The sequence below is a fragment of the Triturus cristatus genome, chromosome 11 (genome assembly GCF_964204655.1).
Source record: "Triturus cristatus chromosome 11, aTriCri1.1, whole genome shotgun sequence".
NCBI lineage: Eukaryota > Metazoa > Chordata > Amphibia > Caudata > Salamandridae > Triturus > Triturus cristatus.
Window position 1 is genome coordinate 972,727,007 of NC_140594.1, and position 25,444 is coordinate 972,752,450.

Here is a 25,444-nt window from a genome sequence, read left to right on the forward strand (position 1 = left end):
AGCAGGGGGCGCACCAGGGGGGATCTCGGCCTCCAGGCTTACCTCCGTCTCGGCGTCAGCAGGCGTCCGTCCTCACGACGTTGGGGGATCTCGGCCCCGACCTTGCGCTTCTCCTCACACGGCTGCGACGGCAGCGACGGGGCCCCGGACTTCGCCTGGGCCTCGCGACACAGCAGAGCACTCTCCCAGGCCTCCAGGCCGCGGCGGTGAGCGCGCTGGCTTCGTCGTCGCAGGGGGAGGCTCAAATTAAGGATGGGGATATGGTGCTCAGCGGAGCACGCTGCCGGGGGTCCCAGACCAGGGCAGGGAGCGCGGGGGTCACAGCGCTAGTACCTGGTCGATCCCCGGTGACTTGGCAATTGGCTTAGTATTTTGTTCACTAGGGTAGCTTGGACACGCAGTCTCAGCTCTGGCATTCAAGGCTTACAGCTCGCTCTTGTCATGCAGTCTCAGTTCTTAAAGTTAGGTTTCAGTTCTCAGTTGACAGATGAAGTCTTTTGGCGCAGATGTATCTGGCGCCCTTAAGGGGTTCTGTTACAGGGGTAGGGATGGAGAGGGCGACTAGGTCCTTCCTAGTCAGGCTGGCAGAGAGTCTCTGGGTCCTCCTACTACTGGGCAAGATCAGTGGGATTCACAGGGCACCTCACTCACTTAAGAGGCAGTACCTAAATCCTGTAACTCTCAGAGGCATAAGTCCCTGGCTAGGCCCTACCGCCTACACTCCTGGTGGATTCTTCCAGCTCTGCTTCACCCCAATGGCCAACTCACCACAAAAGCTTCCCTCCCACTCTTAAGTAGCCCTAGGTCAGGTGACCTCTAGCCAAGGCGGCAAAAGTAAAACCCCACCTCCCTTCTAGAAGGTTCCAGCTTCTTCCAGGAGCTTCCCCACTCTAACTATGGGACAAAAAGGCGGGCTGGTATCGCAACATTGTTGTGGGTCCCAGCCAGCTCCTGGCAGCTAGGGTGCTACTATGAAAAACGACCACCCTGCAGTAGCAGGGGTCTGTGGCAGCCATCTTGGGAGAAGGGAGCACCTGCACCTTAACACTGCCTGGCAATGAAAAGGCGCCCGGAGACCTAGTCCAACATAACAATGAGGGTGGAAAAAAATGAGGCACGATACAAAAATAGAAGGGGAGACCACCCTAGGGCTGACAGGTCCAACATGCGTCCCCCCCAGCCGAAAGAGGGGAGAGCTACCCAACCTCTAGGGAGTTCTCTTCACTAAGGCGGAAAAACCTGGAGAGACCGTCAGCATTGGCGTGGTCAACTCCGGGCCGATGTTCCACCCGAAAGTCCATCCCCTGTAGGGAAATGGACCACCTCAACAACTTGGGGTTTTCGCCTCTCATCTGCATGAGCCAGCGAAGGGGGCGGTGGTCGGTCTGGATAAGGAAGTGAGTGCCAAAGAGGTATGGCCTCAACTTCTTCAGAGCCCATACCACCGCGAAGGCTTCTCTCTCAATGGTGCTCCATCGCCGTTCCCGAGGGAGGAGTCTCCGAGATATGAAGGCCACAGGTTGGTCTTGGCCCTCGGTGTTGAGTTGCGAGAGCACCGCACCTATGCCGTGCTCTGAGGCGTCGGTCTGTACAATAAATTCCTTGCTGAAATCGGGTGTTGCTAGTACTGGAGCTGTACACATCGCATTTTTCAGCGTATCAAAGGCTTCTTGGCATGCAGGTGTCCATATGACCTTGCGAGGTTGTTTCTTTGAGGTCAACTCCGTCAAGGGGGTCACGATGGTACCATATCCCTTGACGAACCGGCGGTAATACCCAGTGAGGCCGAGGAAAGCTCGGACCTCTGTTTGGGTCTTGGGGGGCTCCCAAGCCAAGATGGTTTCAATTTTGGCCTGGAGGGGTTGCACCCTACCTCCGCCCACCAGGTGTCCCAGGTACACGACAGATCCCTGTCCAATCTGGCACTTGCTGGCTTTAATAGTTAAGCCAGCGCGTTGCAGCGCCTGCAATACCTCCTGGAGGTGTTGCAGATGGTCCTCCCAGTTGCTACTGAAGACAGCTATGTCATCCAAGTAGGCTGCTGAGAAGGACTCCAGGCCAGATAGTACCTGATTCACTAACCGCTGGAATGTGGCCGGAGCATTTTTGAGCCCAAAGGGCATCACTCGAAATTGGTAGTGGCCCTCTGGGGTGGAGAACGCTGTCTTCTCCCGTGCTCCGTCGGCCATGGCAATCTGCCAATATCCGGATGTCAGGTCAATGGTGCTGAGGTACCGGGCTACTCCCAGCCGGTCCACCAGCTCATCTGCACGTGGGATGGGGTGAGCATCTGTCTTCGTGACAGAGTTCAACCCCCGGTAGTCCACACAGAACCGAAGTTCTGGCATCGTACCCGGTGGGGCCGCTTTCGGCACCAACACCACTGGACTAGCCCACGGGCTGCTGGAAGGTTCTATCACCCCCAGCTCCAGCATCTTTGCCACCTCACGCTGGATACTATCCTTCACTCGGTCAGAGAGCCAGTAAGACTTGTTCTTCACCGGGGGGCTATCCCCCGTGTCCACATCATGGGTACACCAATGAGTGATTCCAGGCGTGAGGGAGAACAACGAGGCGAACTGTCCCAGGACATGGCGACAGTCCCTCTGCTGCTCTGGGGTCAAGGATGGGGAGAGGACTACACCTTCCACCGAACCATCCTTCTCTTGTGCCGCAAGAAGGTCAGGAAGAGCTTCACTCTCTTCCTCTTCGCTCCCATCCGTCACCATAAGGAGAGCAAGCTCCGATCGCTCATGGTGCGGCTTCAGGCGGTTGACGTGGAGCACCCTGAGGGGCTGACGGGGGGTTTTTACATCCACAACATATGTGGTCTGGCCTCGCCGCTCCACAATGTCGAACGGGCCAGTCCACCATTCCTGGAGGGCACACAGCTCCCCAGGTTCCATAACCCACACCTTCTGTCCAACGTCCAACTCGACCGTCCGAGCGTTGCGGTCATACCACTCCTTCATCACGGTCTGGCTAGCCTCCAGGTTCTCTGTGGCTGCCTTCCACAGCTTGGCCATCTGGCTGCGGAACGCCAGCATGTAGCTGACAATGTCACGGGGAAGCTTCTGTGAAGTCTTCTCCCACCCCTCTTTCACTAAACTGAGGGGACCCCTAACGGGATGGCCATAGAGCAATTCAAACGGGCTGAACCCGACTCCCTTCTGCGGTACCTCCCGATAGGAGAATACCAAGCAGGGGAGGAGGACGTCCCATTTACGCCTCAAGCCTTCGGGAAGGCTTCGGATCATCCCCTTCAATGTCTTATTGAAGCGCTCTACAAGTCCGTTAGTCTGGGGGTGGTAAGGGGTGGAGAACCGGTAGGTCACTCCACACTCCTTCCACATGGCCTGCCTGTAGGCCGACATGAAATTGGTGCCTCTGTCCGACACCACGACCTTCGGGAATCCCACTCGGGTAAAAATTCCCAACAGTGCCCGCGCCACCACCGGTGCAGTGATGGTCCTCAGAGGAATAGCCTCTGGGTACCTTGTGGCGTGGTCCACCAAAACCAAGATGAACCGGTGTCCCGCTGCGGTCGGAGGGTCCAATGGCCCAACAATATCGATACCGACCCTCTCAAAAGGGGTCCCGACCACGGGGAGTGGTTCCAACGGGACTTTCAACTTTGTCCCAGTCTTGCCACTCGCCTGACAAGACTTGCAGGTCTTGCAAAAGGCATCTGAGGCAATCCTCATCCTGGGCCAATACAAATGGGGGACTAAGCGTGCAAAGGTTTTGTCCTGGCCCAGGTGTCCAGCTAAGGGGATCTCGTGCGCTAACTCCAGCAGGAAGGCCCGGTAACACTGGGGGACCACTATGGCCCTCGAAGATCCATGTACCGGCATCCTGGGCTCACTGTATAGGAGACCATCCTCCCAATACACATGATAACCTCCCAGTTCCTGACTAGCCACTTGAGCTTCGGCCTGCCGCCGCATACCCTCAAGAGTGGGGCACGTCCTTTGTGCTTGACAAAATTCCTCCCGGGTAGGCCCTCCTTCCACTTGCCAGTCAGCAAGGGTCGGCAAGTCCTCCACAGGAACGACATCTACCTCCGCGGACTCCGGGGGCACCTCTGCGGCCTCCCCATCCGACTCACGGGGCATGTCCTCTACCACCTTCTTCTTCCCACGTTTGGGTTTGGGTTGGGCCATGATTCCAGGCTCCAACTCCGGGTGAGTTCCATGTCGGGCAGCCATGGACCGCGTGCTCACGCAAGTCCACCCTGGTAATCCCAGCATCTCAGTGTGAGCGTGAAACTCGACGTCCTTCCATTTGGTGTGCTCCAGGTCGTTCCCTAGCAAACACCCCACAGGCAAGGCAGGGCTCACAGCAACTCGCAGTAGGCCTTTGACTCCTCCCCACTCGAATGGAACACGAGCCACTGGATAGTGACTCAAACTGCCGTCAGCCAATACGGCCGGATGGAACTCCTCGGGGACTACTTGGTCTGGGGACACCAGCCGCCGCACGACAGTGGTCATGCTGGCCCCTGTGTCCCTCAGAGCTTCCACCTCCTCCCCATTAATTCTCACCCTCTGCTGATATTTAGCAGTGTTCGGGGGCAGGGACACTACGGGGACCATCTCTCTATCCCCGAGTGAAACCAGCGTCAGGCCTGTCCACTCCCCTTCCCTATCTAAGGGCAGCTCCACCCCAAGCGCTATACTACTCACCCCGGGACTCTTCACGCCCGATGGGGCTGGTGGTCGCTTGCGACACTTGGGATCTCCTCTGTAGTGTCCAATCTCCCCACACTCGTAGCACCGCACAATCCTTGGCTGCTGACTCCTGTCAGGGTAAGTGGGTCTTGTGGAATTGGACGGGGGTGGGGTTCCTACTCCCTTCCCAAACTTATTTTGGGGACCTTTCGAGAACTCCACCTTTTTATCTCCCCCCTCTTTCTTCTGGGGGAAACCCTGTCCGCCTTTCGAGCCATCTCCCCCGGGGCCCTTGTGAGACACCCGGGTGCTCACCCAAATATCTGCCTCCTCCGCAAGCTCTCGAGGATCCTTCAGCTTGCGGTCCACCAGATGTTGGCGCAGCTCCGGAAAGCTCTTATCCAAGAGGTGCTCCCTTAAAAAAAGATCGTACAACCCTTGGTAGTCCTGTACCTCGCTGCCACGCACCCAACCATCTAGTGCCTTCCTCGCATAATCAAAAAAATCTACCCATGTCTGGGTGGACAGCTTATGGCTGCCACGAAACTTCTGCCTATACTTCTCGGGGTTCAGGCCAAACTTCTTTAACAAGGCCTCTTTCATGGGGGCATACTTAACCTGATCCGCCTTGGCCAAATATAACAGGGTGTCCCTAACAGTGGGAGGTATATACCGGTAGAGACCACCTCCCCAGTTACTCTCGGGTACCCCATGGGCCGTTAAGGCTACCTCGTATGCCTCCAACCACTTCATGATGTCATCCCCTAATGTATAATTGGCTATGACTTCTTTGGGTAGGTAGAATTTTGGTTCTTGAGGTTCCCTGGGTATGCTGCCACCATTGTCTTTGTTAGACGCGTTCAATTGGAGGGCGCGTAACTCCAGCTCTTTTAACTGAAGCTCGTGCGCCAGCTTCTTCTCCTCCATTGCCCATTTCTTATTCTCTCTTTCTTGTTCCAATCTGGCCCTTTCCCTTTCTTTTTCCTGCTCTAATTTGGCCAGCTCCCATTTTAATTGCCTCTCTTCCCTCCTGTCCTCGTACTCTTGTGGAGACGCGCTCCTCCTGGACCCTGTCCTACTACTGGCCCCAGAATGTCTTCCTGGGGGCACATTCTCAGACATGTCTACATTCAAGATGTCTAGGACTTCCTGGGCGCTCTCCCCCTGAGGTGCCTCTGGCGCTTCCTGTCCCTCATCCCCTCTCCCGTCTGGGTGGGCTTCTACCCATGCCCTAATGGCGGTACGGAGTTCCGGCCCTTTGGCCCTCCGCATCCCAGGCACCCCCAACTCCTGCGCGAACTCCCTTAGTTGCTTCGCTGTGTACCCCTCGAGGTCAGCTAACCGGGATTCCATTCCGGCAGATGGGGACCTAGACACTAAGGAGAACATTCCTAGGGTGTAGGCAACAGTCAATAGCTAACCAGGCTTCTTGCACTCTCTACCTGGACAGTGGAACTAATGATCCAGCAACAATGGTTTCTGAGCTGTGGAACAAAAAAAATGTAGGATAGGCGTTTAATTGTGGCGCCCTTCGCCTCACGGAAGGGTGCTGTATGGTCACAAGTCCCAAGGATCCCACCGCTGGCCAACAATGTAGGAACCTGGGGTCACCAGGCCCTATAGGCGGTAGCGTGGCGCGAGCCGGTCGGGCAACCAGAGGGCTATGTGTTAAGCAACCATACACCACACGCTTCTCATGGACTAGAGTCACACACAATAAGGGACGCCACACCGTTTAAATTATGCAAATACTTCAAGTTTATCCAAGTATAGCTGGTCAGATGCAGTTCAGGAAATAACAAGGTAATACATGAATCATAATACCATTGTGACATTACATTCGACACTCTGGGTGATATCTATGCAGTGCCTAACCTTGTTCTAGCGCCGTGCGCGCTTACGTAAAGTCTTTCCCTGAACCGGCCGTCTAACTAAGCGTAATACTTGAAAGGGGACACATTGGGTTCACTTAACATGGCGCCTGTAGAACTGAGCGCTCCTCGTGATCAAGGGCCCCTAGTACTGTGAAGCAAGGCATATAAACATAGCGCTACGCGCAATCAGTTGCATGTGGATACGTTTGCGTAGAACATTTAATACATCGCGTGACTCGTAATCAGTCGCATGTCATTACCTTTGAGCAGAGCATATAACACAGTGCGCTACTCGCATTCCTGGGCATGTGACTACTTTCGAGCAGAGCATACAACACCATGCGCTACTCTCATTCCTTGGCATGTAATTACTTCCGAGCAGAACATGTAACACAGTGCGCTACTCGCATTCCTTGGCATGTAATTACTTTCGAGCAGAGCATATAACACAATGCGCTACTCGCATTCCTTGGCATATAGTTACTTTCGAGCAGAACATGTAACACAGTGCGCTACTCGCATTCCTTGGCATGTAATTACTTTCGAGCAGAGCATATAACACATGCGGTTACTCGCCGTCCCGGTCTCTCCGGCTGAGGAAGCAGAGTCGGTGGCGTGAAGCGCCACACGAGAGTAATGTTAGTCAGTACTTTGAACGGCTTCCAGCGGGGAAGATTACTGGACTTGAGGAGCGAGTCCCTATGCTCCGGTGCAGTTCACAAAGCACCGCGCTCAGTAACACAGGAGGGGGGACACGGACAGGATCCCTCGGCGGGGTCTCTCCGTCGCGCAGGCAGGGGAGGGGATTCCCACGGAGGGTACAACCCGGGCCAAGTGCGGTGTGGTTTCCAAACCAGCAGGGGGCGCACCAGGGGGGATCTCGGCCTCACGACGTTGGGGGAACTCGGCCCCGACCTTGCGCTTCTCCTCACACGGCTGCGACGGCAGCGACGGGGCCCCGGACTTCGCTTGGGCCTCGCGACACAGCAGAGCACTCTCCCAGGCCTCCAGGCCGCGGCGGTGAGCGCGCTGGCTTCGTCGTCGCAGGGGGGGGGCTCAAATTAAGGATGGGGATATGGTGCTCAGCGGAGCACGCTGCCGGGGGTCCCAGACCAGGGCAGGGAGCGCGGGGGTCACAGCGCTAGTACCTGGTCGATCCCCGGTGACTTGGCAATCGGCTTAGTATTTTGTTCACTAGGGTAGCTTGGACACGCAGTCTCAGCTCTGGCATTCAAGGCTTACAGCTCGCTCTTGTCATGCAGTCTCAGTTCTTAAAGTTAGGTTTCAGTTCTCAGTTGACAGATGAAGTCTTTTGGCGCAGATGTATCTGGCGCCCTTAAGGGGTTCTGTTACAGGGGTAGGGATGGAGAGGGCGACTAGGTCCTTCCTAGTCAGGCTGGCAGAGAGTCTCTGGGTCCTCCTACTACTGGGCAAGATCAGTGGGATTCACAGGGCACCTCACTCACTTAAGAGGCAGTACCTAAATCCTGTCACTCTCAGAGGCATAAGTCCCTGGCTAGGCCCTACCGCCTACACTCCTGGTGGATTCTTCCAGCTCTGCTTCACCCCAATGGCCAACTCACCACAAAAGCTTCCCTCCCACTCTTAAGTAGCCCTAGGTCAGGTGACCTCTAGCCAAGGCGGCAAAAGTAAAACCCCACCTCCCTTCTAGAAGGTTCCAGCTTCTTCCAGGAGCTTCCCCACTCTAACTATGGGACAAAAAGGCGGGCTGGCATCGCAACATTGTTGTGGGTCCCAGCCAGCTCCTGGCAGCTAGGGTGCTACTATGAAAAACGACCACCCTGCAGTAGCAGGGGTCTGTGGCAGCCATCTTGGGAGAAGGGAGCACCTGCACCTTAACACTGCCTGGCAATGAAAAGGCGCCCGGAGACCTAGTCCAACATAACAATGAGGGTGGAAAAAAATGAGGCACGATACAAAAATAGAAGGGGAGACCACCCTAGGGCTGACAGGTCCAACAGGTGCCTTCTAAATTGTTCACTGAGCTCACGCTTTCTTCATAGTAATATTTCTTTCACTTCCATTTCCTACTTGATGTTTGTTCTATTTTTAGTCATCACCAGGGTGCAAACTTGAATGTTGCATTGCAAAAAGTTTTGGTTGAAGCTTAATGCACTCTTTTTCTTGAACTAATTCATAATCTCGCTCAATGATTGAGTGTGAACAGATTCCGTGAACCATCCCGAATTTCACGGGTTACGAGAAGTAATCCAAAAAGGCACGTGTCTGACGCGCCAATCAGTCGCACTGGGAAATGTAGGACCTGATCCTCAACAGGGCCGGACTGGGAAACAAAACCGGCCCTGGCAAAGGGCTCGGCCGTCCCCCTCGGGGCCTGGGGGTGCGGCCGACCTCTTTACCAGGGCCGGTTTTCGGCCGATTTTGTTACAGGGCCAATTTTGCAGCATAGCTGCAAAAACGGCCCCCACCCGTGCGGCCGACCGGGGGGTTGCCCGGTGCCCGCTACAGCCAGTCCAGCCCTGATCCTCAAGATAAACAAGTTAGCTAGCCGTACTCCACATTAAACCAGTAGTTTCACAAACTTCTTCATCCAAAAATGAATTTAATCGATCATAATCACAACGAGGACAGCGTGATGCCACTGTAGTTCTTTATTTCATATAATGTTCAACTGCCTTCTGCGTGCCCATCCAGGCTTCAACATCGGCATGTAAACGTGAGCAATTCGTACTAAAAGTCCTCATGTTGTTTCACCCAATGCATTTCGAGCCATTTTAGCTCTTCGGGTAACTGAAATGGTAATAAAAAAAGACATCTAAACATCAATTAAAAAATACATTAACTATGCCATTTACCTGCGCATCCTGTGAATTCACCCTCTGCTTGACCCCCAATCAACCCCACCCTACTACCTTCGCTTAGCTCCTATTAAATGAAACCCACTGCTGTTCCCTGCGCCTACTGTAAAAAAATGTATTTATTTATTTATTTATTTATGTAATGCGTTTTTATATAACGCGGACTTTACCCGAAGCTGTCAGAGCGCTTCACAATAGGAGCAGTAATGATACATAAGGAGAAAAATTACAAGTGAGCATGTTACAAAATCAAACGGTACGTTACATGAGGCAATAGTGACAATTGTGCAAGTATCAAGAGCAAACAAAATACAAGAGGTAGCAAACGATACATTACAAAAGGAAAAAGTGACGTGTGCAGGTTAAAAGAGCATACAAAGTACACGTAGAGGTAAAAAAAATTGCAATAAATGGCAGACACTCAAAACACTAAAACAAAAGTTACGTTACATGAGGCAGTGGTGGCCGTTGTGCATGTATCAAAAGCACACAAAATACAAGAGGTAGCAAACGATACGTTACAAAAGGAAAAAGTGACATGTGTGCATGTTACAAAAGCGTTCAAAATAAAAGTAAAAGTATAATACTGCAATAAATGGCAGACACTCAAAACACAAAAACACACTGGGAAGGCACTTCTATAGGCATGGAGAACAGAATTTCCTATAATGGAAGGACTTCCTTCAGAAAATAGAGGGTGTGAATTAAATTTGGAAGTGTCTTTGAAGGAGGAGAGCTTTGAGGTCCGTTTTGAAGGCCTGGGAAGAGCTGGTGGTCCGGAGCTGAGGTGGAAGTGAGTTCCAGATTCTCACCGCGTTGCCTGAAAAGGATTGGGCCATCGATCTTTCCTTCTTGAAAGTGGGAGGTTCAAGCAATACATTTTCTGCATTACGTGATGGTCTGGAGCCTCCAGAGAGTTTCAGTTTATCCGCCAGGTAGCGAGGGGAGGAGGAGTGCAAGGCTTTGTGGGTGATACAGGCAGTCTTGTAGATAGATCTTGCCTCTATGGGAAGCCACCGGAGGGTGGATAAAATGGGTGTGATGTGGTCGCTTCTTTTGGCCCGATATATGAAGCGAGCTGCTGAATGGAGAACAGACTTCAGGGGGGACAGGTGGGATTTGGGGAGGCCAGTAAGAAGAGAATTGCAGTAGTCCAATCTGGAGAGAACCAGCGATTGGACCAGGGTTTTAAGGTCGTGCTCCGGGAAGAAGCGACGAATCCCCCAAAGAAGGCGCAGTTGGTATCGAGCAGACTTTGCAATGGAATCGATGTGGGAGAGTAGATTGAGTTTTTTGTCGAGTATGACACCAAGGGATTTTGCGCTCTCGACAATGATGGGTTTATTGTTCAGTAGATTAATCTGATCCATCCATGAATGCACTGGGGGAGGAGAAAGTGAGGAGGAGAGGAGGAGGAATTCAGTTTTGGAGGGATTCAGGATCAGTTGATGAGTTAACAACCTGTTTTGAATGGAGTCGAGAGTAGAGCTTAGGAAGGGGAGATCATGAGTGGAGGCCACCTTAAGGTAGATTTGAGTGTCGTCCGCATGTAGATGATAGTGGATCCCGGATTTACTCAGGAGATTTCCCAATGGTTCTAAATAGAGATTAAACAGTGTGGGTGCAAGTATACAGCCTTGAGGAACACCTTGACCGACCGCCAAAGGAGATGAAAGACTGTTCGCTATTTTGATCATTTGGGATCTATCAGAGAGGAAGGAGGCAAACCATTTGAGCACAGTGCCCTCCATGCCCATTCTCTGTTGAAGAGTGTTAAGGAGAGTGTTGTGATTGAAAGTGTCAAAGGCTGCAGAAAGGTCAAGAAGAATTAGAAGACAAGACTCCCCTGAATCAAGTATCCGCAGCGCGTCATCAATCACTAGCAGCAGGGCTGTTTCAGTGCTGCAGTTTTGAATGAAGCCCGGACTGGAAATTGTCCAGAAGATCATTGTCCTTGATATGGCGAGAGAATTGTTTCGCTACACATTTTTCTGTGATTTTCGCAAGAAAGGGTAGGTTAGTGATGGGATGGTAGTTGTTGGGGTCGTTCGCATCAGCGGTGGGTTTTTTAAGCAGAGGGGTGACATGCCCAGTTTTGAAGGAAACAGGAAGGGAGCCTTGACTGAGGGAGAGGTTGACCAGAGTGGTCCAATAGGAAAGAGCATGGGTCTAGAAGTCAATGGCAATGGCACTAGGGATGGGGTCAAGGGAATGGTTAGAGGGCTTTGTATCGAGGATGCATTTAAGGAGGGCATCATCAGAGATGGGGTCAAAGTTTTGCCAAATGGTTAAGGATTTGCGCTCCTCTGTAGGGGTAGGATGAATGACCTGATCTACAAGTGATTTCATCTTTTCGTCAAAGAATATAGCGAATTCCGCTGCTTTCTTTGTGGAATCCTCCAATTTGGAGGTTGGGGGAGAGCTGGGTTCTTGATGAGGTCGAATAGTTTTTTGGGTCTATTTTTGGCTGAGTCAAGGAGGGATTTGAAGTGCGACGCTTTACCAAGGAAGATGTGCTTGTGGTACTTGGATCTTGCTGAACGAAGCGTGGTCAAATTTTCGGTGGAGGGCGCTTGTCTCCATTGTTTCTCAAGGACTCTTAGGTACTTCCTTTCTTCATAGAGGGATTTGTTGAACCAAGGTGCTGAGGGAGTGGGCCTTTTCTTTTTGCTTTGGAGAGGAGCGACTTTATTGATTTCGACTGCAAGGACTGTGAGGCATTGGGAGGTGAGTTCGTTAACATCTAGGTCCGGGTCTAGCCTCGGAAGTGATAGCAGCGCAGAGTCACAGAGGGTACTGAGGTCAATATTTTTAGTGTCACGGAACCAGGAAGTAGCCCTCTTAGGCTGGCCAAGAGTTATAGAGTGTGATAAGTGAAGAGAGAATGGGATGAGGAGGTGGTCAGACCAATCTACATGAATAGGGGTAGTGATGGTCAGCAAGCCTGCTTTAGAAATAACAAGGTCCAGGGTTGAGCCCTTAGAGTGTGTTGTTTCAGTGCAGTGTTGGATAAGATCGTTTGCAGAGAGGAAGGTGGCCAGCAAATTCGCATAGGTGTCTTGAGGCGAGCCCCAGTGGACATTGAAGTCACCCACGAAGATCTGATTGTCACTTTGCGAGTATTGGTCGCTGATGCAGTCCGTGAGTTCCTCCATAAACGAAGGGCTGCTACCAGGCGGGTGGTAGATAACATGGAATCTGAGAGGTGAGCGGTGGTGCAATTGAAGCTCAAGAGATACGCATTCAAAAGTGTGGAAGGAGCTGTTAGGAAGAGCCTTAAGTTGAAGGGAGTTTCTAAAGATGACTGCAACACCTCCCCCAACTTTGTCAATTCTGTCATTTCTAAGTATAGAATAGCCTGTGGGTACAAGGAGATCAAACACAGAGTGAGAGGTATAGTTGAACCAGGTCTCTGTGAGGAAGAGCATGTCAATATTGTGCAAGTTGATGGTATCGGAGATTTCAAGTTTGTGTTTTATTGCAGATCTGCAGTTGTGGAGCATACAGCGCAGCTCTGTCGCGACTGTTTTGGTGACGGGGGCACTTGGGCTATGAGGGGTGATGGGGATATTGTACTTATATGAGGGCGCTCAGGAGGGTTTAGGTGGACGAGTGGTTCTGACAGAGGAGATGGTCGGAATAGTGTAGATAAACTTCCCCTTAATGAATGTTCAAGAAAACAGAAATGCAACCATTGTGCCAAACTAATGTGAAATTCCCTACCCTTTAGTGCACAAAATTTCCTTTGTACAATGCTGAAATGAAATGAAATCCAACCTGCATCCCCATTACCAGCCCGATTCCTGTTGTTAAACAACACTTTTTCTATTGAAAGACTGTAAAAACGATCTTCAAAGTAACGGTAGGCAACAATATCAGCTCCTTCAACTTCTGAAAATGCGTGTTTTCTCATCTTCACAAGCAACAACTAAACCCACCCACCTGGAGCCCATCCGTTTTATGGCCACTCACAGCGATGTAACTCTAACCCGTGACCCAGTCCCAATTTAAACTCCCAGTTTCAAAGAGATGATTAAGTAACCTCTCAACAAGAATAAACTCACCCTCCTCAAAAAGGAAAGCTGAATAACAGAACTAAAAACAGAAAAACAAGACTGCCCTTCCCTTAAATGTGCGTGCCGATGTTGAAGCCTGGATGGGCACGCAGAAGGCAGTTGAAAATTACTTGAAATAAAGAACTACAGTGGTATCACGCTGTCCTCGTTGTGATTATGATCAATTAAATTCATTTTTGGATGAAGAAGTTTGTGAAATTACTGGTTTAATGTGGAGTACGACTAGCTAACTTGTTTATCTGGAGGATCAGGTCCTACATTTTGCAGTGCGGCTGATTGGCGCGTCAGACACGTGCCTTTTTGGTTCACTTTCTATAAGTGGCATTTCTAAAATAGCGATGTCAAGCCCAACTTTACCACTAAAGAGGATTGGTCATTACCATTCCAAAGGTGTGAAAAATGATTTAGCTGCTCTTTTTCTAATCAGGGTGTACAGCTTAAAAGTGTTTTAAAGAATCTCCAATGCTAGCCTATGAGAGGAGTAGGCCTCACAGTAGTGAAAAACAAATGTAGCTGTTTGTCACTACCAGGACATGTAAAACTTAAAAGTACATGTCCTACCTTTTAGTTACACAGTATCCTGCCCATAGGGCTACTTATGGTCAAAGTGGCAGTAAACTGCACAAACAGGTGCTGCAGTAGCAGTCCTGAGACAGATTTGAAAGGCTACTTGTGTCGGTGGGACAACCAGTGCTGCAGGCTCTCTAGTAGCATTTAGATTACAGGCCCTGGGTATATGGCATACCACTTTACAAAGGACGTATAAGTAAACTAAATATGCCAATCCGGTACATACCAATGTCACCATAGTAAGTGGAGAAAAACACGCACTTTAGCGCTGGTTATCAGTGGTAAATTGCTCAGATTCTTAAGGGCAACAAAAAGATAAAGCATAAAGTTGAGGGAAGCAGGCAAACAGTTGGGGGACGATCACCCTAAGGATGCCCAATTTAACACGTGCCCCCCCAGCTGGACGTGGGGAATATCTACCCAACCTTTAGGGAGCTCTCATCACAAAGGTGGAAAACCCTGGACAGAGCATTGGCATGGTCTACACCTGGTATGTGTTCCACCCTGAAGTCTATACCATGTAGAGAAATGAACAACCTCATCAATTTTGGATTCTCACCCCTCATTTGTATGAGCCACTGAGGACCTGTGCTCAGTCTGAATCAGGAAGTGAGTGGCAAACAGGTATGGCTTCAGCCTATTCAGTGCTCAGACCACTGCAAAATATTATCCTCTATAACACTGGAGATGAAAGATATAGGTTGGTCCATGCCCTCTTTATTTAGCTGTGATGACACTGCTCTCATGCCATGTTCTGAGGCATCTGTCTGAACATCCCACTCCTGGGAGAAGGCAGGGGCCCTGAGCACAGGGGCTTTGCAGATGGCATGCTCCAGGGAGTTAAATACAGTTTGGCATTGCCTTTGTCCAAATCACATTTCTGGGCTGCATAGAAGTCAGCTCTGTCAGGGGGGCAACACTGGTGCAATATCCCTTGACAAACCTCCAGTACTACCTGGTGCTGACCAAGAATACTCAAATGTAAGTTTGGGTTTTGGGGGCCTACCATGCTATGATAGTCTCTATCTTGGCCTGGAGGGGCTACACCATTGCCCTGCCCATCTGGTGTCCCAAGTACACTACAGACCCCTGCCCTATCTGGCACTTCCTTGCCTTAATAGTCAAGCCTGCTGTCACAGTGCATGAAGCACTTCTTGGAGGTGAAAAATGTGTTCCTTCCAACTGCTACTGTAAACAGGTATGTCATCCAGATAGGCAGCTGAGAAGGCCTCCATACCCAAGAATACCTGGTTTACCAACCTCTGGAAGTTGGCAGGGGTACAGCTCAAAAGTGTTTTAAGGAATTCCCAATGCTAGCTCATGAGAGGAGTAGGCATCACAGTAGTGAAAACACATTTTGTCATTTGTCACTACCAGGACATGTAAAACTTAAAAGTACATGTCTTAACTTTTACAAACACATCACCCTGTCCATTGGGCGACCTAGGGCCTACCTTGGGGGTAACCTATGTTCAATAAAAGGGGAGTTTAAGGCTTTGCAAGTGGTTTTAAATGCCAAGTCAAAAAGGCAACAAACTGCACAAACAGCCCCTGCAATAACAGTCCTGAAACAGGTTTGAAAGGCTACTTGTGTGTGTGGGACAACCAGGACCTTTAGTAGCATTTAGATTACAGGCCCTGGGTATATGGTATACAACTTTACAAGGGTCTTATAAGTAAACTAATTATACCAATCTGGTATATACCAATGTCACCATGTTTAGGGGAGAAGCACATGCACTTTAGCACTGGTCAGCAGTGGTAAAGTGCTCAGAGTCCAACTGCCAACAAAAAGATACAGCAAAAAGGGGAGAGAAGCTGGCAAAAAGTTGAGGGAAGACTACCCTAGGAATGACTGGTCTAACATGCAAATATAATAATGTTAATAGTCTACAATAAATGTGGTTTATTTACTGTGTAAGGTAATGTCACTGTAGGTACAGACCCAGAAGAAGATACTACATCAGTTGTGGATCAGCCTATGTGGGCTAAAGACAGAACAAACAGCTTCTGTCCATGGTCAAACACAACATTAATGAAAGATCTCCAAAACCTGCACTATATTTAAAGAAAAAAGGGTTAAAAGTCCTTTAACGATTATAACCCTCTAATTGTATCCAAGTGGAATGCAAACACTGATGTTCAGTTTTTAGATTACAAGTTTACTGCAGCTTCTCATTATGTCACTTCTTACATTACAAAGTCAGGAAATATTGAAACAAAGGTTATCTGAGAAGAGAATGTGTCATTGAAATCCTTAGCTCAAAAACTGTAGATTTAGGTCTCAGCATGCTCTCCCATTGTGAAGTTTGTTCATATGAAACATTTGATAGAATCAGGAGCTCCATCCCATATAGTAAATGCTAATATACTATTTTGGTGAGCTTAGACCCAGCTTCCTAAAGGAAAAAAGTACTGAGATCCTTTGAAGTGTTTCAATACTTGTCTCTAAGAGATTCTGACATTAATGATTATAAATCCAAACATACTGGACACTTATTACCCAAACCATAGTCCAGCTCTGGGAAATATGCATCTCTGTATGAGTTTGTACACCATTACATATATAGAAACAATGTCAAAGACAATCACAAAGTTTGTGAGAGACTGTAGTGTAGTGTTGAAACAACAAACCAAGTCTCAAAACATGCTGTTACCGATTGTGTCAGACTGCTCAGAAAAAGGAATTTTTCTACATGGGTGAATTGCAACTTTTTAAGCTATGGCATTTAGAAGAGGAACTTTAAAGAGAATATGGCTCTTCCAAGGATTGCTTCAATGCAGTGAAAGACAACATTTACGGGGTTGATTCTGATGTCGTTCGGAAGGGCTCCGAATCGGATTCAGGTTAGCTAAATCCAATCTGGAGTACTTGTTTCCGACCGAATCGGAAACACTTCCGAATGAGCAAGTACGATGCCTGGAAACTGGGAGGGCTATCCAAATTGGTTCCAAAAGGAATTCGGACAGGTTGTGTCTTTCAGGGCTGAATCGTACAGCTGTATGGGCTTGGTTTTCGGACGAACGTGTACGATGACCGATTCGGACAGCCATTCACAATCGGTTTCTCCGAAATCTGTCTTTGGGGCCCCGTAGCAGGTTATCCTTCACCCAGGGCCTTCCGAATCGGTCTCGCGGGGGTACCCAAGGAACCCACCTTTCCAACCATGCATAGTGTGGCAGGCACCATGGGGTGTCAGCCACAGGGTGCACGATTTTCCCCAACCGCCACTTTATTCAATGGAAGCCTGTGTTCTCATTTGGAACACAGGCTTCCATTGAAGTCAATGGGAGCCTGACTGAATCGTATCAAGAAGCATCCGGACGCATTGTACTCGCTCGGTCGGACTCTCTGATCCGAGTCCTCCGGAAAGCATTCCGGATTCAATTCAGTCAGCATGCATTCCAAACAAGATTCGAATCAGGCCCTTAAAGTCATATTTTCTGACTTGGGTCAAAATGTTAGACAATGAAATTCAACAAGAAGAATTGGCTTCAGCAGAAATTGCTAAAGAAAGTCCTGAGAGAAGGCACAGTTCAGAGACAGGAATTAAGGATCCATTTGGTCAACCCCTGTAGCTATGAATGATGTAGAAAATATTATAACATCTGAATCAATTTATTTAGATGCTCTCATAGCAAAACTTGATTAGTACCAACTTGTCATTTACCAAAACATCATACTTGTAAAACATTACTATCCCTAGAATTTAGCATTCACAATGCAGTGGTAAATGGTGTGTCAAACACTGCTTTAGGCACATCTAAGGACATGGAATAGCACCAGTTAAAAATGTATTGTGATCGGGCCCTATATGTTTCATATACTTAGTTTATATAGAGTCTTTAGTATCCAACATAATTTCCTTTCTCTAACTGAATATTTAGAATAGGTCATGTGAAAGAATGATTATGATTATCAGTTATAGTTATAGTTTAAGCTCTAATGAACAGCTGTTTAGGCTATAGATATAGGTTCAATTGTTTAAACTGTGTATCCTGAATTTTGGTTGATGGTTATGGTAAAGAAAAAACAAACAAAAAAAATAACAAGAACAATATTGAGTGGCTTGTCCTTGCGGTTTGGCAACCCACAGACTTGCGCCAACCCAGTGCTGTGCACAGACAAAGGCTTTGTGTGGTGTGAGGTTGGGGTCCTGTGGGGGGCCCTGCTCCCAACACCAACACCACATCTCAAAAGGGCAGGGGGCTCGGTGCCTATAGGGATTTGGGCAAAGGACCTGCCCACAGGCCAGGCCCTACAACCAATACTATGGCGTGCACAGCTTAATGCTATCCTCAGTGAAGGAGTTTAGTGATTATGATAAAAAAAACTCCAGAAATTCATCGAAAAGCCCAAAGGTTAAAGTGACATTATAGTTAGTTATGATAAAAAGATCCTACTTTACATAACATAAACACTAGAAAATCAATGAAAAAACTAAGAATAGAGTGAAGTTATAGTTGGATATGGTAATACAATATTAATTTGTGGTGAAAAAATCTTAGAACTTCACTGAAAAAAACAAATCTTAAAGAGACGTTATAGTGAGGTGAGGTAATACAATTTTAGCTTGTGTTTTCTAAACCCTAGAAATTCACTGGACAAACAAAAGTTAAAGTGATGTTATAATTAGGTGTTGAAATGATATAAGAACTCGTTTTTAAAAACAAAAGACCACAGAAATTCACAAGTTGTAGTTTGCCTACCTAACTACAACTTGCATTCCCCCATGTACTGCTTATAACCTCATATATTACATCGCTCATGACATGCTAAATTACATTGCTGATGACATCTCAAATTACATTATTGAGGACATCAATGATCAAATCACTGATGACATCATTCAATGGATATGACAGTTTCGTAAAAGCTCTTCATACTGGAAGGTATTCAGGAAGGTACACGTAGACACAAATGTATACATTGTCTGTAGTATAAAGGGAGTATCCTTTTGCAACAAGCAGACAAGCAGAATATGAAGCATATATGTGAAATCACCAACAATAAGTATACCATACATTGGATTCTGCAATGCCTGTATAAACACCAGTCTCTAACGTCCTTATAATTGATGACTTAGGATACATCCAGTTACTGATTATAAAGAAAAGGCATCACAGCTTAACAGTAACAAGGTTTTGCCGTCGAGTTCTGATATCACAATGCTGTTTGAAAGGAACGAAAATTAAACATTGCTTTTCTTTCTTCTGCTCTATTTTCCTAGCTTATAATAACAAGCATAAAGAACATGCTTAGTTTTTGCACTCCTTAGATATTTATAGAAAAGTTAAAATCTTTCTGCATATTTCTACACATTTCTAAGCACTGCAGCTTTGTTTTTTGATTTTTTAAAACAAAATTGTATTTTTATAACAAATTTTCAACAGGTTTTACATGTGTTTACTTTTTCACTGGAGATTCTGTTTTTAATCTTCCTGTTTGCAATTATGCTCACTCTTTCAGGTTAAAGAGCTACCCACCAAGGTTTTAAGTCATTTGTGGGAAAGGTGATTGTGTGACCACGTATTATATGGGATAAAGTACCTCCTGCCGTATCTGATAATGATATTGCAAGTCACCTCGGAGTTCCATAACCTTATAATGGAACTCAGCCTCTATATGGTTATGAAACTCTTTGGTGAATAGCAATATCCTCTTAATATATAGCAGGTGAAACTTTAACCAATATATTTTATTCTCTTTTTTACTGGTATTGAGGGGGCGCAACAAATTGAATGGTTCCGTAGACATTAATAAGATCAGCAACATATTAAATCTTGTTCATCGCAAAAAAAAAAGTTTGTTTATTATTTACCTTAAAGGGATGTACTTGTTAAAATACTTCATCTGACATAGAATTTTAAGAGTAGAGGTTCACTTCTCTACATTAGCCAATTCTAAGTCATGCACTACCAGGACCTATTGACAATCCTCTGTGGTATATAAAACTACTGTACACATTTATTGAAGTGAGCACAATTGTGTGCAACATTTTAACAATGCCAGCAGTCATAGTGCAACTTGCAACATCTGTGAGACACCCATAGATTATACACATGAAAAACAATGTATAGTATCTCAGAATGTTCAGTAAACCTTTGGAATTAAAAATATGCACTTTATAAATCTCCAGTTTATATATATTTTTAGCACTACATAACAACTCTTTACTGTCGGAATGTAGACACAAATTGATAAGCAAATAATGTATTCTTAGGGAAAGCTTTAGTTTTTCTGACATGTTTTTGATAACTAACCTTTGAATGAAACCACACTCTATTTGAAACATACATCTGCAACTCACACTAGTTGCTCTCATACTCTACCTTGCTTTCAGTTAAAACTTCACTGGTATTTAAAGTGTGCACCATTTAACGTTTGCCATACTGAATGTGATTAGTATCCAATACTGCACTGCTTCTATTTGAGAAGCAGTAGTTAGGATGATGTCATCAGAGAGGTTATCTATTATGACATAAATTATGTCATTTGAGATGTCATCAATGACAGCAGTTACCATGAATGAATGATGTAATATGTGTGGTCATAGCTGTGCATGGAGAGGGCTCAAGTTATATTTACCTCAGTAAACTCTAATTGGTGAATTTCAGAGTTTGTTTGTTTTTTAAATGTTAGGTTTTATATTCTTATGACACCTAACTATAAAGTCACACTAACATTTGAATTTGTCAGTGAATTTATAAGGTTTCTAAACATATGGTAAATTATTTTTACTTTGCCTATCTATAATGTCACTTTAACATTTGGTTTTATCAGTGAAAGAGATATGTATTTTGACGGGATCTGCCTTCATAATGATAGTTTGCCAGAAAAGATTACTTATTTGACATAATTCAGGGGGCTGAATTAATCTGCAGGATCTTTAGCCTCCCTAAACAAATAAAAAATGTAACTGTATGGTCAACACAGTATATCTTCTTTCTTTCAGTGCTAGTAAAACAAATGCTTTCACAATTATAATTATTTTCTAAGAGCATTAATCAGCACTTCTGATCACCCCTACAGGCCCATCCATGAAGCAAGGGTGAGGCAATGAGAATTGCACTTGGTGTGCAAGTTGTGTTTTACATGGCTGTTGTGCAAGTGGGAACACTACTGCTAAGTAGTATTTCGCCCATGCATTCTACCTGCTGCAGGGAAGCAAAGTCTCTGGGTGGCACAGATCTGCAGAAATGGAATTTCTCTATTTTACTCCCCAAAAAGTAATATTCACCATTACCCCCCTCCTTCAAAATTGCTAAGACCCCCAGTTAATGGTAAATAAAATACAGGAAAACAGCGAGGAGTTTTAGGAGTCATAATGAGGACCGGAATGGGCTGAGAAAGATGGGAAACTTAGATAGTCAGAAGAGGCAGAGAGAGACATATTTAGGGTACATGGACACACTTATAGGGCTGAGAAGGCAAGATATATGAAATAAAGGTATCTTAGGACCTTACTGCAGATTATATATTTTTTACTACTTTATCACATTATAAAAAATGACAAAATCCCACATTTTGAAATATAATGATGAAGTAGGCAAGGTAACAGCATGCAATTCCTGAGTGATATGATGTTAATAAACAAATACTTTACTTTGTAACATACCGTAAAAGGTGCATGTCCACAGCAGCTTATCATTAGCAATGGGCCCCTTAGAAGAAGCACTTTTTCCTTATTCTCATTCTGAATGGTAAAGCATGGGAAAAGAGGATTCCAGGTTTGCACACAGTAGCCAATAATCGTCTTGGGAGGAGATTCCACCACCAACTTATAGAGCATAAAAGTAAATGTATTATTAACACTTCAACTTCACTAAGAAAGGATTAAAACACCCTAATTCACAATGAAATATAACTTTTCAATATGCACTATAATTATATATATTCATTTAGAATTATTTCTTCGAAGCATCATAGAATATGTTACCTACTTATTCACTTGGTTTTTGATATTTTCTGAACTTATACCAGCACAGAAATATGTCTGAACTGAACATGTTTACAGCATACTTACCTTTTCTCTAGCACAGGCATCTCTTGTGGATAAGCATCCAGAGTTAAATATTCCTCTGTATGAAGAGGTGTGCAGAAAAAATTCTAATGGCCAATAGCCCAACGATGGCTCAGAGGCTACAAACACCTCAGCTCCATTCGGTCAATATAACTTTTGAGAACAGTAACAGGCAATAATTTAAGATCAGAAGGAAGGTCAACTTTGGTTGATTGGAAAACCACTGCAAAAGTTGAACAATTTTCTTCATTGTTAGTTGATGTTCTATGCAGTTCAATTCTTAAATGAAAAGCTCAGAAAGTAGTGAACAACTGCAGTGTGGAGTGTGTTGAATGAGTCTTTATTCAAGGCCTGACAGAGTGGAGGGTCTCTCAAATCCACATGTTAGCAATAGGGTTTATCGATTGCATTGTCTTCCGGTAGTTGCTTTGCACAATTCACCAATATGTATGTAGGTAACGAGAATTCCAATGTTAGCCATCACTTGTAAAGATTTAACTTTGGTTTTGAAATGTATATATGAGATGACAAATTGACCAAAATCACTAATATTTTATCACCTTGACAATAGATACAACAATTGGGCAATTCTATCAGTTTGGTCTCTATAACAAATAGTGAAAAGAAAAAACATGACTAAACTCATCAGGCCACTAAACATTACACTGTCAACTAGTATTTAGGATAGTAACTAATTATTAGTTTGTGTAAAATGTTCATTTAACAATTGTTTCAATAGGTTTATCTGAATATTTGTCATATTTCTGAAAACGTTCATACATTTTAATTCTCAACAGCAAGACATATCTATTATCAACAGTAGCAAATGGTTGTTCACCAATGAGGGGTTGATTCCGATACAGGTCGTAAACCGTACCGACCGCCACGGATCTTGATAGAATTCCAACCGACGCGTAAACGCCCTGTACGACCAGCGAAGTACGATGCGTCACTTACAAAATACAAACGCATAGTACGGAGAACATTCAATTTGACGGAAACGTACATAAAACTTCAATTCACCCGTTAACGGACCTGGAACCCTTCCTACCGACACGGATCGGTAATAGTTCCGATCGACATGAACAGGCGACATACGACCGATGAAGTACAATGCAATGCTTGTGAAATTAAACCGACTCGCACGGAGAGCAAGACGTTAAACCGAAGCGTACAGAAAATAGAGAATAGCAATGAAAAGAGCTTGTTGCGACTGACGCATATGCGAACGATGCAACATAGCACAATGTGAGTGTGACCAACTTGGATCACCCCGCAATTGACAGCACACGTGTCCCTTCCCGTCAACTGAACGTCTCCGTCATGCTCAAAGTAAATCAACAGAAAAAGGCCAAACAAGCTTTGCCAAAATGCAAAAATAATTCTAACTAAGACACACCCACAACTCCACCTATATCCAGGTCCAAAGTCCATACCATGATCCTTTGCAAATTCAACTGACTTGCCAGCAGAGAATACCACTACACTGCACTGAGACATACATCCACAACCCACCCACTACACAACCTTCACACCACTAGCACCTCTCAAGAAGCACACTCACAAACACCAAGATTCACTCCCACTCATCTTCACTTCCACACTCACTCACACATCCATCTCCACCACCACCCACCACAATGCCCCCAAAGAAGAATCCAAAGTTCACAAATAGTGAGTTGGAAGTGATGGTTGATGAAATCATCAGAGTAGAGCCACAGTTATTTGTTGCATTGGCCCAACAGACCCCCCTGTCCCAGAAAACCAAGATGTAGGAGAGGATCATGGACAAGGTGAATGCGCAAGCAGCTTGCCTGCGCACAATGGACGACTTCAGGAATAGGTGGTGAGACATACCCAGGAGGGTCAAGAAGCTCATTGGCAAAGACCATGCCCTGAGCCAGCGTACTGGCGGTGGCCCCCTGCCAATCCTGTGCATTTCACTTCCTGGGAAGAGAAGGTGCAGGCCATCCTCCCACCGGTGGGCATCTAATGATTATCCGGAATACCAGAGCCTGGTGAGTACACAAACAACTAATCTAAATTGTGAGGCAATAGCAATCCACACCCACAGACATCAATGTCATGGGGTCAGTGAAACCATTCAGTGTCATCAAGCCACATCCTCCCAAAGCTAAATATTGTGTGATGTGTATGCCAATTAGATAAACACAATACATGCAATGTCTCAGTAACATGTAACTATGCCAATACATGTACAAACATACTGACCAACACAGCAAGGATTTGGCCCTAAACAGCAACAAACACTGTCAACATCTTTCTAGCACAGTTAAACTCACCACCAGGGAAGCAGAGTCCCAGGAAGGAAGGTTTGGTTTGCTGGGAAGGTGGGTGTAGCCAAAAGCATGGTGGGAGTTGTAGTCACAGCCAATAGTCCTCATCCCACATGGCCCAGGAATACCCCCATGCACCATGCTCACCTCACAGGGAGTGGAAAAGTACTGCCAAGATTGCTAACACTGGGCTCTGCTGTGGGGAGCACAAGGCCCTGTTGGGACTTGGGCTCCAACAAACAACAGGACACCACTGTCAGCCACCTTGCCAGCACTGCATCACCCACTCACAGGGAAGCAGAGTCCCAGGAAGGAAGGTTTGGTTTGCTGGGAAGGTGGGTGTAGCCAAAAGCATGGTGGGAGTTATAGTCACAGCCAATAGTCCTCATCCCACATGGCCCAGGAATACCCCCATGCACCATGCTCACCTCACAGGGAGTGGAAAAGTACTGTTGAGATGGCTGACACTGGGCTCTGCTGTGGGGAGCACAAGGCCCTGCTGGGACTTGGACTCCAACAAACAACAGGACACCACTGTCAGCCATCTTGCCAGCACTGCATCACCCACTCCCAGTGAAGCAGAGTCCCAGGAACGAAGGCTTGGTTTGCTGGGAAGTTGGGTGTAGCCTAAAGCATGGTGGGAGTTGTAGTCACAGCCAATAGTCCTCATCCCACATGGCCCAGGAATACCCCCATGCACCATGCTCACCTCAAAGGGAGTGGAAAAGTACTGCCGAGATGGCTGTCACTGGGCTCTGCTGTGGGGAGCACAAGGCCCTGCTGGGACTTGGACTCCAACAAACAACAGGACACCACTGTCAGCCATCTTTCCAGCACTGCATCACCCACTCCCAGTGAAGCAGAGCCCCAGGAAGGAAGGCTTGGTTTGCTGGGAAGGTGGGTGTAGCCAAAAGCATGGTGGGAGTTGTAGTCACAGCCAATAATCCTCATCCCACATGGCCCAGGAATACCCCCATGCACCATGCTCACCTCACAGGGAGTGGAAAAGTACTGCCAAGATGGCTGACACTGGGCTCTGCTGTGGGGAGCACAAGGCCCTGCTGGGACTTGGGTTCCAAAAAACAACAGGACA

At 46.7% G+C, this 25,444-nt stretch overlaps 1 protein-coding gene across 1 annotated transcript in view; it reads right to left on the reverse strand.

Moving 5' to 3' along the window:
- Window positions 1–25,444, reverse strand: part of LOC146785768 (phospholipid scramblase 1-like) — a 150,091-nt gene that overhangs the window by 64,548 nt on the left and 60,099 nt on the right. The window contains exon 3 of the mRNA XM_085633103.1: window positions 21,650–21,811. Coding sequence (XP_085489229.1) covers window positions 21,650–21,811 — 162 coding nt within the window. The remainder of the gene's footprint in view (window positions 1–21,649; window positions 21,812–25,444) is intronic.